The sequence below is a fragment of the Acromyrmex echinatior genome, chromosome 3 (genome assembly GCF_024713525.1).
Source record: "Acromyrmex echinatior isolate Ae372 chromosome 3, ASM2471352v2, whole genome shotgun sequence".
NCBI lineage: Eukaryota > Metazoa > Arthropoda > Insecta > Hymenoptera > Formicidae > Acromyrmex > Acromyrmex echinatior.
Genome location: NC_141854.1, coordinates 6,857,234 through 6,875,859, shown reverse-complemented (window position 1 = coordinate 6,875,859; position 18,626 = coordinate 6,857,234). Strand labels below are relative to the sequence as shown.

General features: G+C 30.6%; 1 protein-coding gene across 1 annotated transcript in view; it reads right to left on the bottom strand.

Moving 5' to 3' along the window:
- Positions 1 to 359: 359 nt before the first annotated feature.
- The window catches only part of LOC105151792 (hypothetical protein), a 26,151-nt gene continuing 7,884 nt past the window's right edge, over positions 360 to 18,626 (bottom strand). The window contains exons 2-4 of the mRNA XM_011065701.2: positions 17,869 to 17,974; positions 7,952 to 8,133; positions 360 to 1,710 (exon numbers count right to left, since the gene is read on the bottom strand). Of these exons, the coding sequence (XP_011064003.1) occupies positions 1,648 to 1,710; positions 7,952 to 8,133; positions 17,869 to 17,956 (333 nt within the window). The 5' untranslated portion in view covers positions 17,957 to 17,974 and the 3' untranslated portion in view covers positions 360 to 1,647. The remainder of the gene's footprint in view (positions 1,711 to 7,951; positions 8,134 to 17,868; positions 17,975 to 18,626) is intronic.

Genomic DNA, 18,626 nt, shown 5'->3' with positions numbered 1-18,626 from the left:
TGCGAATTACTTCTTTAGTATCGAAAGTTTTTTATTCCAATTTTATTAAGGTCTATTTTTTGAAAGTTTTAACGGACTTTTAATCTGCCTGGAAGATGAGAAAATCCTTTTAGCGACATGAATTAAGCGTTTCCTCGTTCTTTCCTAATTCTTTCCCCTTTATTTAGATTAGCTGCCACCATGAACGTCAAAACTTTACTACGTCGAAGAGTCTAACTTCTATTATTTCATTAATATAACTAACGCAATTATATGTTACCAGTAATTCCATTCGTAGATGATGCATTCACGGAGTAATATCCGCGGAAAACATTCTGCCGCGGGATTTACATGGGAAATCAAGAATTTTGTAGAACACATTTGCTTCAGAGGAATAAATGTGACACAGTGTTACATAATAATTTATTTTTAATTTTGTAAATTGACATATATTTGAGACGCGACCCTCTTTCTGTGGCGAATATAATTAATATTGGATAATATAGTTTGCGCATTTTGCATCCAAGTTTTACAATCGATCCCCATTACGCATAAAATTGTTAAATTGTTACAGCCTCTTCTATACATACGTAATAAGATAATGTAGATCTTTTTTCTTTTTATAATACAACGATCATATTATTTGGCACATTTATCATGAGACTATTAATCGATCGATAGACCAACAGGCCAGCTGTTGAAAATTATACGATATCCCAGAATTATGAAACAATCTTTCAGGTCAGATCTACTATTTTCTCTTTGTCTTTTCAAAGAAATATTCAGTGGAAGATCTAATTATAAAATTATTATGTAATAATAATTTAAGAAAAATGAGAAAAAGCTTTAATAAGTTGAAGCGTAAATGAACAATAGAACCTATACTTTAATTAATCAGTTTAATTATATTAATAAAAATAAATTATTAGCCGAAACATTAAATCGACAATTAAAACAAGTAATGTAATTTTTTCCAAAGAAAATAAAATTAATTTTTGATTTATTAATAAATCACCCGGAAAGTCTGGGATGCTCTGCTGTATAACATTAGCGCATGGGGCGTAAAATAATTTCTATATTTCTGTGCCGATACGTGTAATTAAATGAAGGGACAATTGCGAAGAGAAAATTGTAACGATCGAAGCGTTTAGATTGTTAGATTGTTATCTCACGAATGAAGGACTTAGGCCAAGTGTCCTTTTATAGCGCTGTCACTAATTAATGGAAATGACGACGAGGTAGAATGGCGAGTGCAATTGTTCAAGAAAGATCTTATAGAACGTGTAAGTTGAACAGTGTCATGAATCTCGCAAAATCTTATACACAGCGAAAGAATCGATTACCGTAAAACTGTCGTTCTAGGAACGCGTCGCTTCAGATTAACGCGCGCGCAAATCAAGCGTGCAAACAATGATGAAGTTCTCTTCACGTCGATCAATCATTCGCCCGATAACACAAATTGTTTTCAAAAAAGCTTCGCTTTTTTTTTTAGAGAGAGTAAGAGACACGGGAATTTTAGGGATGCTTACCATCAGCCTGGGAAGCGCGCGCGCAGATCAAGACGCAATGACGATGAATTATACATAATTTATATTGTACAAGAAAGGGTGGTCGCGCGTTTTCATCAAGAAACAAATCGGAAAGATGTCCCTGGATCAGCTCCGCCGATTAATTGTTGTCGTCGTATCCCGCCGCAGCCACCGCGCCTAGGGGTCTCGGCAGAGCTCCCGCCTGTAACACACCGAAAGGATGCTAATTAATTAATTGCTTGTGAAAATCCAATTAATTGCGCCGATATCATTCGCCGATGCCGCATAAATTGAAGCCAAAGAGAATTCAAGCGATGAATGTCTTTGAGCAGCGATGTGTGAACTCATAAAATATAAAAACTCATGAAAAGAATGATTTAATTTGTATAAATGATTTTAATAATTTAACAAAATTATTTTCAAATCTGTGTATTTAGTTAAATTTTTAAATCCCGCAAAAATCATTCTTTCTGTACACAAAGATAAAGTGCAAAGAATATACTGAATCGAAAATATTGTATAATTGTCGATACATAATACCATCGTAAAAATATAATCGCAATGTAGTTAATTTAATGTAGGTATGTAAAATAAAGGAGCTATATTATATTACATTGATCAAATGTATATCTATGTGTGAAAAAAAAATGATTTTGTGTTAAAATATCTAAAAATTTAGGTAGCTACAAATCTGAAAATAGTTTTGGGTTATCAAAATATAAAATCAAAGTAAAAACTCAAGTACCATCAACAATACTGCAATAAATTTTGACATTCAAGTAACTAATCTGATTGTCCTATATAATTATTTTGGAGTATAGCGAAATTATTTTCAAATCTATATTTAGCTAAATTTTTACTTCCAAACTGTTCTTTCCGTGTACACGAGTGCTGAATTAGGGATAGATCAAGATAATCAAATATAATTTGGGAAAGCTTATTCTTAAAACGAAGAAAAGCTCCTTAATATAAATGATACTTAATACGACCTTATCAGGAAAGAAATTGCGCGGCGTGATTGAATGAGGAAATATAGTCCAACTCTCGTTAGGGAAAATATCTCCTTTCGTCATCATAATTTACGTAAATATACATAAATTACATCATTAATATAAACACGCTATTTGATTTGGATACTTCGCATCGTACGTTATATAACATTATTATTATTATTAATCACGCTTTGTACATAACACATAAGTGTTAAAGAGAAGTGGCCCAATAAAGAGAAGGGATCTCTTTCACGAATTACATCCACGTATATTCAACGCTGACAAATCGATATCACCGTCGTCAACATGGTTTCGTTAATATAGATAAGAATTTCAGTAATGCGTCACGTCACCCTCGGAAATTTGTATTCGTCGCACATCCGCCGTCACGATTACAAAGGCCGCACACGTTACAAATTTGCGGTGACAAACGGCGGGGAACTTTTTATAAAGGGGGAGGAAGGAGATAATTGTTAGATACGTAGAACGAGAAGTTTTCCCCTCATGATCCATCCAAACGCTTCAACTCCGTTGGGAAGGCTAGCCGCTCGTTTCTTCGTGTCGAGGGATAAGTTAGTTTTATCGTATTATTACAGTCGTTTGTAATTTGCCATCAAAATATCGACTTGCCAGCAGTCCTCTTCATCTATAATGATCATCATTTTTAACCGAGTTATATAAGACGGGAACGAAATATTGTTCTATTAAAAGTATATAGAACAGATAACCGAAAGTCTTATTTATAAAAAAAGATTTTGATGAATTTTGTCTCTAATTACAAGCCACAGTTATCTCAAGTATGACAAATAAATATACTTATTCGCAAAAAAAAAAAAAAAAAAAAAAAATAGATTGTAACGTTATACTGACCCATTTTCTTTTAACATATCTATATTAGTAAGTGAATATATCTATATGTACGAAATAAATATTTACAAGATATAAATTCATTCCTCTATCACAATATCATTAAATATCAGATCGATATTAATTTCTGTAGCATCGCTCAAAAGAAGATAAATATTGACTGTCCGCGACTTTCCCACAGTGCAACTCGTTCCAAACACGGTGTATTTTTTTGGACGTATCGATAGTTGCAGAATAACGTTCCTCGATGTGACAATATATTGCTATTAAAAAAGTCGTATGCTTCGTCGAGCGCACGAAGTGTCATAATGTTGTTCTGCCGAGCTTTTGAAGATGAAAATTTCGTATCTGCTCTCTGCTCGATGTATCACGGATGTATTGCAAGTTATAAACGGGAGCACATATCTTCGTAATGTTTCATGTATTGTTCGCGTCGCACGCGTCTTTTGCATAATTTCTGAATGTAATATAATAAAAATTGAAATCAAAATGAAAGAAGGAATAAAATTGATTTATTAAAACACGCATTCTTTCACAGATCTTTATGAAGTAAAATTACATTCCTCTATTCAAATACTTATGTATGTGATAAAAGCAAGCCAAGCATATCTACTTTCGGCAAACATATAGGTACGTTCGTGTGTAGACATCGTGTGTAACTTCAAAATGTAGTTTGCTCATTTCCTACATTAAAGTACATGTATTAAGTCGAAATGAATTTATTTCGTTGAATATTTGCCTTGGCATTTTTATTAAAAAAAAAAAGATGATAAATGTATGAATTAATTTGCATGTGAAATCGCAAAATGTGCCAGCGTTTCTCGTAACTCTTATAACAGTTCTCTTTGAACGAGTTTAGTAGGTCTGAGATATTTTAACATATACACGTTAATATTTAGACAATTAATGTTACGAATGTTATAAAATATATATAAATGCTGAGAAGTGAAATTTGTGCAAATTGAAATACGCTTTAGTTCTCCGGGGGAAATTAAAAACCAAGAACCTTGTAAATTTATTATGCAAAAGCGGGAATTACAAATTGACCTCTTAAAATACTGTAAAATGGATAAATGAGAAAAATAATGTATGTACATAAAAATAATGTGGTGAAAATATGCGGTGTTGAATTAAATCTTTGTTATGGATAACACATCTTAAATTTATTCTAAAATGAAAGATAGATGAAAGATAGAAAAAAGACACGATTGAAAAAAGAGTAAATCTACAACACATTACATGTATTTTTAAGTTTCAACGTAATTTTCATGTGATGCATATGAAGCATTGTTATTTATGGCTAATGCCACTTATTTATTAACTGATATTAATTGATATTCTACCTATAGCAATTAGATTCTGTAATTCAATTCTTCGTTAAGTTTTAATATTCCAAATATTCGTTAGATGGACATTTTTCTAATTAATACCATGTTAAATATAATCCCTATCCCTATTGTCCTACGAGACAACCAGCATGCACGTCGCGACCACACTTCAGTTTGCAAAAGCTGCGTCACTCTCACTAATTACGAGAAAATTAATTTCCCAGGGAATACTCGCGGCACATTAAGAATAGAATGCAAAGGGGACTCGAAAAGCATTATGAATTAAACTGCGCGCATTCCAGAAACAGAAGTAATTTATGCGAAACAAGAATATCCATTTCGAAGAGAATTTTCGATGACACGAAAATGTACTAAGTACGCATTAATTATCAAAGTCCTTTCATCTCTTTATCTTAGCATATCTTTTTTATATAATTGATTGTATCGCGTTTTATATCCAATTGTCTTTATCTAATAAGTGGCTGCGTGAGTTATAATTATAAAACGCATGTAATATATAAATGTTAAAATTAGTGAATATGTAAGACAAAGAATGTAATATAATTTATTTATTTTAATCAGTTTAATATTAAAGATTATTTGAATGGTTTAATAAATTGTGCGAATTCATTAGCTCATTAATTAATCAACTCAAATAAATCGTTAAAGCACAACATTCGAGTACAACGTTCGACATTTATATAAATTTCCGCGGACGTTTAACGATAAATAAGGGCAATGAAAACTTTTATATTATTAGAGTTACCTAGCTACTTTAGAATTAAGATCTAAATGTAGCATAGATGTTTTCTTGCGTTCCACATAATAAAAAACACGTATTGTTTTATATATATATATATATATATATATATATACAATAGATCTGTAAACAAGATGTCTATTAAACATAGAAAAAAAAATAATCAGAATTTTTTTGTAAATAATATCTGTACTTTTTATAATGTTAAAATTATATAAAATTATAAGCTTATTATAAACAATTTGTAAATTCTCATCACAGTGAAAATAGAATTTCATTTATATGAAACTTATGAAGCTTATACTGGTAGCAAGCTACGTAATTTTGATGTCAAAAGACGTCATTTTAGACATCTTGTTACCAGGGTAATTATTATATAATTTTATAATATCACACACTGTTTTGATATATGTACCTATGTATTTTAGTTATGTACTTTAATGTATATAACTTATATACTTTTTCATCCTTTAAATACTTTTTTATATTACGAGGCATGTATTATAATAGACAAAATATTATAAATAGGATTATATTCTGATATTTACTTAAAGTAAACTTTTTTGGATTTAATACTTTTTAAAAAATATGACATTTTAAAGTACACATCTTGAAATGAAATCAATATTAATGCAAAAATACTTAGGGTAGAGACGAATCTATAGGCTTATCCAGGGGGAGGTTTTAGGGGATTCAACTCTTACCCGAAATTTTTTATTAATTATTTCGTTTTGAGAGAGTCCCGTTAGCACACATCCATTCACATCAGTAGATATCTAATAATTTTTCACTGTTTTACTAATGAAAATATTTTGTTTTGAATTGGCCAATTAATGATGTATTCTATCGAATTTGTCTTTTTCATTTTTAATTGTAAAAAACATACACTTTTGACTTTGTGTGAGTTTTTTACTTTTACATAAGATATTTTTTTCTTCTGACCAAATAAGTAATTTTTAACTGCTTTTAGTTTGAGCATATAATGACAATATTAAAGAATTAAAAAATTTACTTGTAGCAACTGTGTATTGTCCATTTTTAAAAAAAATGTCTTTAAAAAAATAAATAAAAGTTATATGATATGCAAAACGTAACATTTTTTTTCTTCAGAATGAGATACGAATTACGAAGACATTAAAAAACTGTAAAAATATTCAAATGAAATTATTAACGTTAAAAATTGTTGTAAGTGTCACAACAACAAAATTGATACAGTGACGTTCTTTTCAATACAATAGCAAAATTCTCCCTTTTTTTGGTCCTCATTCCGCATTGGTGCATCTCTGGATTGATAAAATCTCTCTCCTTTGAAAAAAATTCCATGATCATCGGGTGAATCGAATTACAGGGCGAATCGAATGAATTGTTAATTTTTTGTTTTATGATGTTAGTTTCCGCGCGTTTCTTCTGCAACGAAAACAGTAAAAAAGAGGAAATAGGTACAACGGAGAAGTTATCAGCGTCAGGGCTGTGTGGCTCGGTGACAGGACGGAAGTCTACCGGAAGTTTACAAATAGGAAAAAACCAGGCCTCGGTTCGAATCCTGGAGCATCCTAATATTTTTCTCTTGTTGTTCCTTATTTCTTACCAAACAATACTTTTCTATCATGATTCATATCATGATTCATGGTCGGTCGATCATACAAACGCAGAACTCATAAGTGCATGAGAGAGTTTGGTGTCGTATATAATATCATGTTCTTTTTATAGCTGAACTTCTTGCGCGGTTCATCTTTTCTTTCCAACGTGAAGAAAAAAGGAAGAAAGATGAACTTCGTGCAACAACTTTAGTTAAAAAGAACAGATCAATCATCTCAATTTTGTAACTTTGCTACGAAAAGGTATGTTGAAGCTTATACAATTAAATTACAATGATTTTTATAATGTGCAGTTTGTTAGATCAGTCTAATAAGTAGTTCAAATAATGTTATTAGCTCTAGCTGTACACACTTTGAATATACACTGGGACCCCATTCATATTTATTACCGTAACTTCTGTTAAAATGGATATATTTCAATTAATTTGTTTTTTTCGATGGAGAATTGATTAAAGAACAAGCTCATAATCTGTAAAAGTCGATAGAACTCTTTTTGATGTTCTTTTTTTCGTAGATGATTCGAACGTATTAAACAAGGCTGTGCAAAAAGTTAAAAAGGATCTACTTAATCTATTTAAATATCATATTTACTCGTCTCTTTGCCGTCTTCAATTATGAATATATTATTATCGTCGAAATTATCGGATCGATATCGATTTGACATCAACTTAATTTCTCACTGGATATTATTTATTTTTTAATCAATTCATTTCTTTCTGAATAATGTTTACTTTTTAAAAATAAGTTTGTTTTAAAATAATAATTTTCGCTATACGAATACTTCTTGCACTCATTGTATATAATTAAATGAATGTAATATTTTATGAACTTTTTTGCTTAAGCCTTTTAAGGATTATTCTATTTACATCATCGATGCAAAAACACAATGAGAACTTACGGAGATGTGTTGCCCAGAACGACCAAATCGAAGACGTAGCGATGGCGATCGCTGCGACTTTCGAATCATCAAGTGTTCCAGCGGGATGCCGCCGAAGCCGACGTTGTCGAGCGCATTGCGTTGTAGCAAGAGCTTATACAGCTCATGGATATTCTCTGCGGGTGCTTTTTCCGCCATTTCTTCTGTAAACATAAAGAGTATAGATTCATATACAGAATGTTAAAAAAATCATTCGGCACTTATACAATACACACCATATTGAGTAAAGAAGTTTTAGTGGACATAGTTGAAAGCTCAACCGTTTCTAAGATACATACATTTTTATATGTTATATTTATATATGTTGGTATCATAACTGACTTATTGATTTCTATCTGTCGCAATATGAAGATTTACCTCAGTATTAACAAATCGCGTTTTAAATGTTGTTTCTCATTCACCGTAGATGTGTAATTAAAAATTTCAAGAATTAGTAAGTTGACATCAACTAGCTAATTAGACTATCTTAGCTTAATAGACTATCATACACAGTGCTACTTATCTCAATTTCTCTCTTTTCAGATCGTATGCAACATATAGAAGACAAAAAGTCAGTTATGACTTAATACTAATATACAAAATTGTTTATCAATAAGTAATAAAATTATAATAGCAATAATAAAATAATAAGTAATAAAATTGTATGTTTACATCTGAGAAATAGTTAAACTTTTGACCTATTTTCACTAAGATTTTTTTATTCAGTGTAATGTGTATCTACCACATAAATGTTGAATAGTTTTTTTCCTGTATAACTCCGTGTATACAGGATTAAACATGTGTATATAGGATTAACATGTGTACAGGATTAAAGGTTGATATTCCATGGAAAAGAGGATTTAACGAACAGCAGGAAAGACATCATTTCTTTTATTTTTTTTGTTTTATGTATTGGTATCGACACAATTGCAGAGAACGAATTCTTCCTCTGTATTATAAGATAAAATATTATAAGATTAAGTAATTTTGCTTTGATGTGCATCGATTTGTATAATTACCTTATAAATATTCATCGCATTTTAACTATTGTCAAATATTAACGATTCCTATTGCGAACGAATCTTGGAATAGTTTTTTGATCCTCCTAAAGCGCCAACGAACCAGAAACTTACTACTTGAGAATTAATGGCACACATTTTAAAAGCGTCAATGAAATCTGTTGTCATATTATCGACAAGTTTTCGATCAATAGTTGCCACTTTGTCTTACGATCCAAACAAGAAATTATCTTTCAGCATTGTTTAAAAGTTAATTTCCGAGCGCTGTATGTCAAGCGCAACTCTCTTATCTTATTATATAGATTCACATATGCCGCATCTTATTTTCAAAAGAATGTAAATCAGACGCGTGTGTGATGCGCGCGGCCAGTTTTACGGGAAAATAGAGAGAAAGTATGACGTTTTACAAGTACGTCCGTTTTATGCGGTATTAAACCGCTTTACGATAAGTAGCGTTCTTCGTATGGGCACGTAGGGTCATACGAATTGGTGGGCGTTTATACGGTTACTATCGTATATAACGCGCGTTATAACGATTATTCACTTTTATTCATCCATATAGTCGTCCTATAAAAAAAAAAACAGAAAAAATACACATATTCTATCAGCGATGGCGATGTTATCTGACGTGTCATTTATCATATACGTAATACATATACATATTTATATCTGATGTGCACGTATTCAGAATTATTAACGCTTTCAGTATCGGTATCAATTTTTTTTCAAAAAATAAAGATACATTGTGTTTCTATAAGATTTATAGATAACAGATGTTCTTTGAATAACAGATATTTTTGACAACTATGAAAGCTATATAAAAGCTCGATTATTGTCAGTTATAGCGCATGACAAGGACGTTATTTTCTACGTATGTATTTGTATTTTACATCTTCACATATTTTTATTTATATAAAATATATACATTATGAATTTAATAATGAATAAAGAAAGAATAAGGATTGTCTTTGTTTATGGAGAACGCAAGGAAGAAAGAATTTAGAGGAAAAGTTGAAGGAATTTATGAAGAAAAGGAAAAAGAAGGAAATATAATCATAAGTAGGATTTTAATATAAGAATAGGAGAGTTGGGAGGAATGGAAATGGAGGAAGAAAGTGTGGAGAGATATAACAAAAATAAAACTATAGAAAATATAGAGATAGGAGCTTTGTAAAATGGGATAATCAAGTTTTTTATCTTTAAAGAAATTTCCTTTCTTTAAAGAAATTTCCTTTCTTTAAAAAAATTTATATGTTTTGAAGAATGTTAGATTACTGGGAGGATGAATATACATGTACAGGAGCGAGAGGTAATTTGATTATAGATTACTTAATGATTAATGAAGATGTAAATGATAGGATTACAGATTTTAAGGTTGATATAAGAGTGGACTCGGATCACTTGCCTTTGTATCTGAAGATCAAGGAGCATGAGAAAGAAGAGAATAATCTGATCACAGAGGCTGAACAGGAGTGAGAGGAAGAAATAATAATGTGGAATGATTAAGAGATTCAAAAAGGAAACGGAGAAAAAGGAACACAGAAAGAAAAGAATATAGAAGAAAGTTGGGAAGAAATTAAACAAATTGTTTATGAAGAAATGGTGAAGAAAAAAATAAAAAGGAAGAAAACGAAATTAAAACACAAGGACTAGTAGTAGGACAGGAGCCGTACTAAAAAGAAGAGAGAAGTTAAGAAGATGTATTGGAAATGGAAGAGAGAAAAGGTAGAAAAGGAAAATTTACAAAAGAGAAGAAAAGGAAGGTACTGGAGAATAAGCAAAGAGAAAAAGAGAGGAGAAGGAGGAATTAAGGAACCTGAAAGAGAGGTAGATATATAAAAATATATTAATAAGAAGAGAGGCAGAAGGATGCAGATTGAAAATAGTATAAATAAAGAAGAATGGAGAAACTATTTCAAAAATCTGCTGGATGGCGCGGAGGTAGAAAGAGAGGAAACAGAAGTTAAGAATGGAAGCACAGAGATGGGGGATGAAGAGCTGGAGGAAGAAGAGATAAGGAAAATATTAAGAAAAATGAAGCTTAAGAAAGCGGCTGGCACCGATGGGATACCATCAGAAGCATGGAAATATACGGGAAAAAGTTTTTGGATGAAGCTGGTATCTTTGATGAAGTTGGTGTGGAGAAGAGGCAGGATTCCGGAAGACTGGAAGAAAAGCATAGTAGTGTCTCTATATAAGAGACGAGATCAAGAAAAAGTAACGAATTATAAAAGAATCAAGAATATCATTGCTATGCACTGCGTACAAATTATATGCGGAAGTGTTGAAAAATAGATTAGAGAGGGAGGTAGAAGAAAAAAAAATGATCCCAGAAATTCAAACAGGTTCCAGAAGAGAAAGTTTGATAATTGATAATGTCTTCGTGCTGCTACACATCATACAGAGTATTACAGAGGGAAGGAAACAGAGAAGGAGAAATCGGGAAGGTATGTATGATGTTTGTGGATCTGAAAGCCTTTGATAAGATAGACAAAAACATGTTACAGGACTGCTTGAGAAAGAAAGAAATAAACGCGAGAGTTTGATTAGAAGAATTAAGAGGACCTATGAGGGAATGGAAGTAATAGTAAGAATGAGGCTAGGAAATACAGAAAGTTTTATAACGAGGAAGAGCGTCAGGCAGGAGTGTGATGAGTCCATTCCTTTTTAATTTGTGCATCGTGGACTTAGATGAAAAAAATTAAGAGATAGGAGCATCGGTAATCGTACGTCCTTTATTTTAGATAGTTGTCCTTAAATTTATTTATTGTTTTAAAACTCAATATTGTTCTTTATTTTTCAATATTGTCCTTTACTGTTCTTTATTTTGATATTACGGGAAATTCTTTTCGAACTAGTTAATATTATATTAATATTATATCTAATATTATATCTAATATTATATTAATGAAGAAAATTTTACGAAAAATATTTTATAGTTAGATGCATATAAATACAATTTGTTTTTATTAATTATATTTATTAATTTTTTAATTAAAATTTATTTAAACTAGTTGTTTTTATTTTTATTATTTCAAATCTTTTATTTATTATTTTAGATCAAAGGTTTGTTCCAATACAGTTTCGTTCGAACCAGTTTCAAACTATTAGAAAACTGTGCATTACCTTAATTTTATAATGCATAAATTCTTTGTCACAAACTGATTTGAAAACATTTACGAACAAAACCCTAAAATTTTCGGATTTATCCTTTATTTTTTTTATTTTTAAGAAAATATGGTCACCGTAAATATCGGGGAATAGATATAAAAGAACAAAGGATCTAGAATCTCGCGAATGTGGGTGACAGTTTTATTAGCAAAAAATAGAGAAGTCCTGCAGGATATGATGGGAACTTTTAAAAGATTTTTAGAGGAAAGAAAACTTGAACTCTGTATAGATAAAACTAAGGTGTTAGTTTATAATAGGAGAGGAAGAGAAAAAATTGAAAAATGAAAATGGGGTAAAAAGTAGATAGAGGAGGTGCAGGCAGTAAGTTTAAGTAGGAAATTAAGTATCTATAAGGCTATTACTTTGAACAAGTGGGGTAACTATAAAGATCATATTAAAGATAGAAAAGGTAAGCTGATAGCAAGAAAGGTTTTAGATCAGAGGATGTGTAAAAATAATTTCAGGAGAAGGTGAATTTTATTTAGATTTTTGGTACAAAAGTGTTATGGCTTATGGAATAGAAATATGGGGATGGGAGAAGAAAGAGAAATTAGGAAAGATTATAATGAATTGTATAAAATGGATTTTCAATTTGGATTTCAAAATATATAATTATGAGAGAATTAGTTATGGATAAAAGTAGGTTGGGGAATATGAGCAAGAAAATTTGAACAAAAAATAAAATCAGGAACGGTAGGAAATTTGACGCGCGTATTGGGAAGAAAAGATAAGAAATAGTTGAGAGAATTTATATGGACATGAAAGGGCGAGGTATTACAATAGAAATGGATGGGGACAAGAGATGTGATATACGGAGAAGAAGGTTTTGAAGATCAGTTAATAAATAGGGAAAGAGAGATGCAAAAGAGGATTGTAGAATTTTTAAGGCAAAGTACAATGAAAGATATAAGAAGTTAAAGATAAATATAGCAGGATTCCGTCGTATCAGAAGTTCAAAGAAAACTTGGGAGAATGGAAAAAAGGAGATGAATTGAGAACTTTGTTTAAATTAAGATGTGAGAAATTTGGAGGAAGACAATAAATAATTAATTGGTAGAGCATAGAAAGAACTGTGTATTCTGTGGTAGAGAAAAAGATAATTTACACAGCACTACATTAAAAAGTGTCCGGAGATGAGAGAAAGATACTAAATTAGGAGAGGAAAGTAAAAGGATTTGAAGAAGGTTGTACGATAAAGATTTAGGCGAGGTAAAATGGGAAATAATAAAGAAATTAAGAAAAAGAGAAATGAAGTTAAAAAAAGAAGGGAGGAAAGAAAGGATATGATTTCTAGTGAGAGGATCTAGAGGAAATACAAAAAGAAAATTAATGGTAGAGATGATGTAATTTAGCGAATGGTGGAAAGAAAATAAGAGAAGAGAAATAATGAGTGATAATGATAAAAAAATATGCAATAATTATAGGTTATGATAAGGCTATGATAGAGCTATAGATATTAGATTTAGTGTAAATTTAGTTGAATCCATAATATTAGAATTAGATACAGGATAAAGCGGATAAACTGTAAAGAAAAAAAATAAAAGAATATAAAGGATCACATGCATAGAGTAGGTGGTTAAACCAGAGATAGCAAGATAGTAATAAAGTGATAATTATTTAATAATAATATACAGTAATATCTGTGTCATAACGTACGGATATAAGATATAAAGGTGTGAATGGATTAAGATATATAAACCAAGTCCCCTTCTTCTATATATGCTGAAGCGTAATAAATTCTATTCATAAAATATACATACAAAATAAATTAAAAAGGAGTTTGTATTATTTATCATTGCATTTTATTGTTATTATTAAAACCAAACATTTTAACAACACGCAATTTACTAGAAAAATGTATTTATGGGGATGCTGAAAATGAAAAAGCTCCGAAACGAATGTTTGTTCACATATGTCTTTGATTATTTTCAAATAACGATATTAATAAACTTAACCAGTTCACCAATAAAAACCCGATCTTTTTTTGTTGTAACAGAGTAATAGGTACATGTCGACCTTGTAAGAATACAGACGATAGAATTTTCCCGCGTGTATATCGCACAAAGGCAAGCAGGCAACCATTTTCCGATTGAATAGGCACCTTTCAACTCTATGAAAAACTTGCGTGGTAAAATTCGAGGACGCGCGATGATGTGAAACATGTATTGGTGTGGTTTTTTTTTATTCAAAACCGCAGCTCGTGTTACAATCGATAAACCTAGTTTTGTGCATTAAAAATCATAAAATATCAGATACAAAAATAATGATATACTGCAATTGCAATGATTTGATCTTTATCTCAAATGCGAATTATTTGTTTTATGAGAGAAGCAAAATTAACGAAGCGCGAGTTTAAAAGTAGATGGGGTTGTCCGATGCACCTGTTGACTATCATAACGCGCTGTATCGCTTTTCACGTTATAATGCGGACTATGTTATATTAAATTTTATCTCTATGAAGCTAAATATTCGCTGTTTGCTCCGCTAATGGCTTTTCTAACACTACCATGCAGCTTCAGATAATTTAATATCAAAATTACGAGGACATTCTGAAAAAAAATTAAATCTTCCATAAAGAGAAAAAAAGATTATATTGGAATATGTATCAACTACGACAAGTGGAGCTGATATTTGTGATGCTTGACTGAACGCTTTTGCGGTCTGCGGGAAAACCATGTACCGGAATTTGTTCGTGCACGAGTGGAACGTAGGTATATTGATAAAACGCTTATGGCAAAAGGACCCTAACAGATAATTCGCGCGAAAGCGATGTTGTGATGAGGTCATTTTGACATTGCTCGGAGAGAGAGGAAAAGAGAGACCGTATGATAGGACACGATCCTCTTATAAACGATTATTGAATGGACAGAGATTTGACCGATCGTACGCGTGATTAGGGGCAACGATGAAAGTGACACGTAGGACGATCAATACGACCGGATTTATGATGAGTTTATATCTTGCGATGAAATACATAATTCCTAATCATCCTGGATCAACTGCGTTTCGTATCAAGCGCTGTAATTATTCATTGCACTGTAATATTATCTTCATTAGCTCATACGAGGGAATATCCGTGAGTACACCGATTCCATGTTTAAAAATAATTTTAGTTCTCATTAATAACGGTGTTGTATTTCTTTTTTCTTAAACATTATCAGAATATTTAAACTTTATTTTTTCCCAGAATAGGACTCGTTTATTTTTTTAGGCTTATCATTTAAATTTTCTCTAACTAAATTGCTTAATTCAATTATTAATAGTATTGGATGGTAAATATCTGTACGTTTTAAGAACATGATGCTTTTAATTTGTGATAAAAATAATAAACTTTCTGTAACATATTTGAAGCAAAAGTCGTGAAATTATTTATTTTATTCTATTCTATTATTCTATTATTTTTTTATTGAAAAGAAATTAATTCTTGTTTAAAGTCTGTCTAAAATTTTACAAGAAATGAACGCTTTTTTAATCTTAAATAACTCTAAAACTAATTAATATTTATATATTTTAACATTTTACCTAAAAAAATTTACTACATATACGAACAGAGAAATAACCTGTTATTAAAAATATGTAAAAAAACAAAAAATCATATATTTTATAATATAAAACTATTAAACATTATTTTTGAATTACGCTAAAAAAATTAATCTATAGATACGCGTGAAAATAATTGCAATCACACAACACGTATAACATAATAAGATAAAACCATTATATTAACAAATGCAAGAAATACGATAGAAAGTTTAATTAGACTTACATTTTTTGCTACAGTTTAGAAGCGAACGTTTAATAATAGCCATCCTTTGCGATCATTAATTATTATAATAGGAGACATGCTGGCAACGGCCTCGTTGATATGCGGTATTACCGGTAATGGAATACAAAAACGTGTTATCATGTCAAGTAAGAGTGAAACTTTAATGAGACTTATGGCGCGAGAGGATAGCTAGGTAAAACACAAATTTAACGTCGAAAGAACGAGAAATATCATAATGATAAGCTTTGAAGAAATAGAAGCTTATTATTGTTGTTTAAAGAAATATAAGAATATATATATAGAGAGAGAGAGAGTATAAGAGAGTATAGAATAAGAAGCTTATTTCAGAAATGGTACAAGTTTAATAGCGAAATTGATCAGATGCACTCACTGCGAACTGATGCATATAAAGCCGTCGTACAAATTGACATAGAGATATGCATTTCAGTATCGGACTGTTTCTCATTCTAATGAAGTGGATTGTGATATTCGCAAAACATTGACGTTCTAATAATGGATTTGGAAATGGAGATAACTCAACTATGGGGGGGGGGGGGGACGTAGCTTCTGTATACACACAGAAAAATACGAAAATACTAAATATTCTATGCTAGTAATAATTACTTGGTTTAAGTATTTCAAAAGTTCAGTATATCTGCAAATCTATCAAGTTTATCACAAGCATTAATCTTTTGCGAACCAGGTGAAAAATCAATATAGATCATATGTGGGTATATCTAATACCCCATGCTATATTTCATTATAAATATATTATAATTTAGTATGATTAGTAACAATACACTCTCCAGTTGCACAAAACCGACATGCGCGCGATACTTCTTAAGAAGTTATAGAAATTTATTTAAAACATATTCTAAATCCTAGTAAATATATATTCTAGTAAATATATATCCTAGTATCCTATAATAAATATTTTAATACAGTTTATTAAATTAAAAAAAATTCGATTTATTTATTAAGAAGAAGAAGAAGAAGAAGAGAGAGAGAGTGTGTGTTTTTCCAATCAATTTTATAATATTCTTTAAAAAAAAATTAATTCCTGTTTTGAGTACATAATAATGAGCTTTTCCAAAAATTTTGTAATAAGTATATTTAAAAATTATTATAAAAAAACATTCTTTGTCAAAAGATAATCATCACTTAAAAGGAAGAAAATAAATTAAGTAATCATTTTTCTTAGCAATACGATGTATTTTTCTGCGTGTAGAAAGTACTCGTGGAAGTTTTATATAAATGTTTATTATAAACATAAAAACCAAGTAAACGGTGAAATATTCAATATACTTTATTGCGCTTTTAGGTAAAATATGTATTTTATAATTCAAAATGTTTACATTTTACTTTTGCATTCAGATTAAATCAGTGTACAAAGGTTTTAATATGCATCGGTCCGCACTAGTACGTTCAATCGAATTCGCTACAAGAGTTACACAATTCAATGCAATATAAATCCCGTATCAATTTCAACAATTTTCCAGAAATTAAACACAGGAATGAAAAAAGCCATATTCAATCAAGGCGATTCTTTGTGCATGTCTAATAATATATTTTTTTGAATTTATACAATTTCCAATTTAAGTAAATTATTCGCTGATTACCTGTCTCAAACATAGGTCTTCGAACACAGATCTTAAATTGAAACTGGAGTAGTAATGTCACAAATCAAATTGATAAGTAATTTAATATTATTATCATAAAAACTATAAATAATTTTTTATGAAAAATATTATTTCGGGATTTGAACCCGGATCTCCTGCATTTCATGCGAGAAATTCCGTTCAAAAATTAAATTTACTTCAATCATATAAAAAAATAAATAACTTTATTTTAAGAAAACTAATAAAAGCACACGATTATTCTGCATGTGTTAACATCTTTTCAAGTAAACAATAAATAATTTGTGGAATAATATGATAACTTACCTCCGTAATCCATGTAATTTTCGGTAGCGTCCACGAGACCGACTATCACGACGACAAGAATAAAAGCTGCGCAATATTTGGCATACATAATGCTCTCCTCTTTTCTCTGCAATCAAATAAACGATTCTACATGTGATTTGATGCCTCTGGTCGATTTTGCGGACGTAAACGTATTTTGCTTCGGACGTGTGTGGCCGAGAACGCGCATATGTGCCAAGCGTTATCTAATCGATTTGGTAAAGAATAGGTTTCCTTCTTTCTTTTTTTTTACATTGCAAAGATGAAAAAGATCGTCACACTAGTATTTTATAATTCAAACGTTGTAGCATGACACAACACGTTGCAATGGTAGTTTTGTTTCACTAAGACTTGCACTTTGCAGAAGCCTCGACTATGCTAGAATATATACTACGTTTGTCGCTGATATAATTCCCCCATGTGTCGTTTGAACATGCGAACATTTGACGAAAATGTGTGAGGGAAGATAAATTCAAAACCACTATGATAACAATCAAGCCAAGTATGGGTTTTGCGGTTAAATAACATAGCTTACTCAAGAGACATTATTTATAATAGAAACGTAGCTTTTCGAGCGATGTCATAATAATTTTATTATGCAAAATATTTCGTTAAATCATTTTCTCGTGTCCGTTGTAAAGAGTTATCCAAATGAAATGTGCATTTCGAGTTGCTTAATGAATTTGTGTTTCTTATTAAAATATATAATGGAACAACATTACGATATTTATTTTTGATAT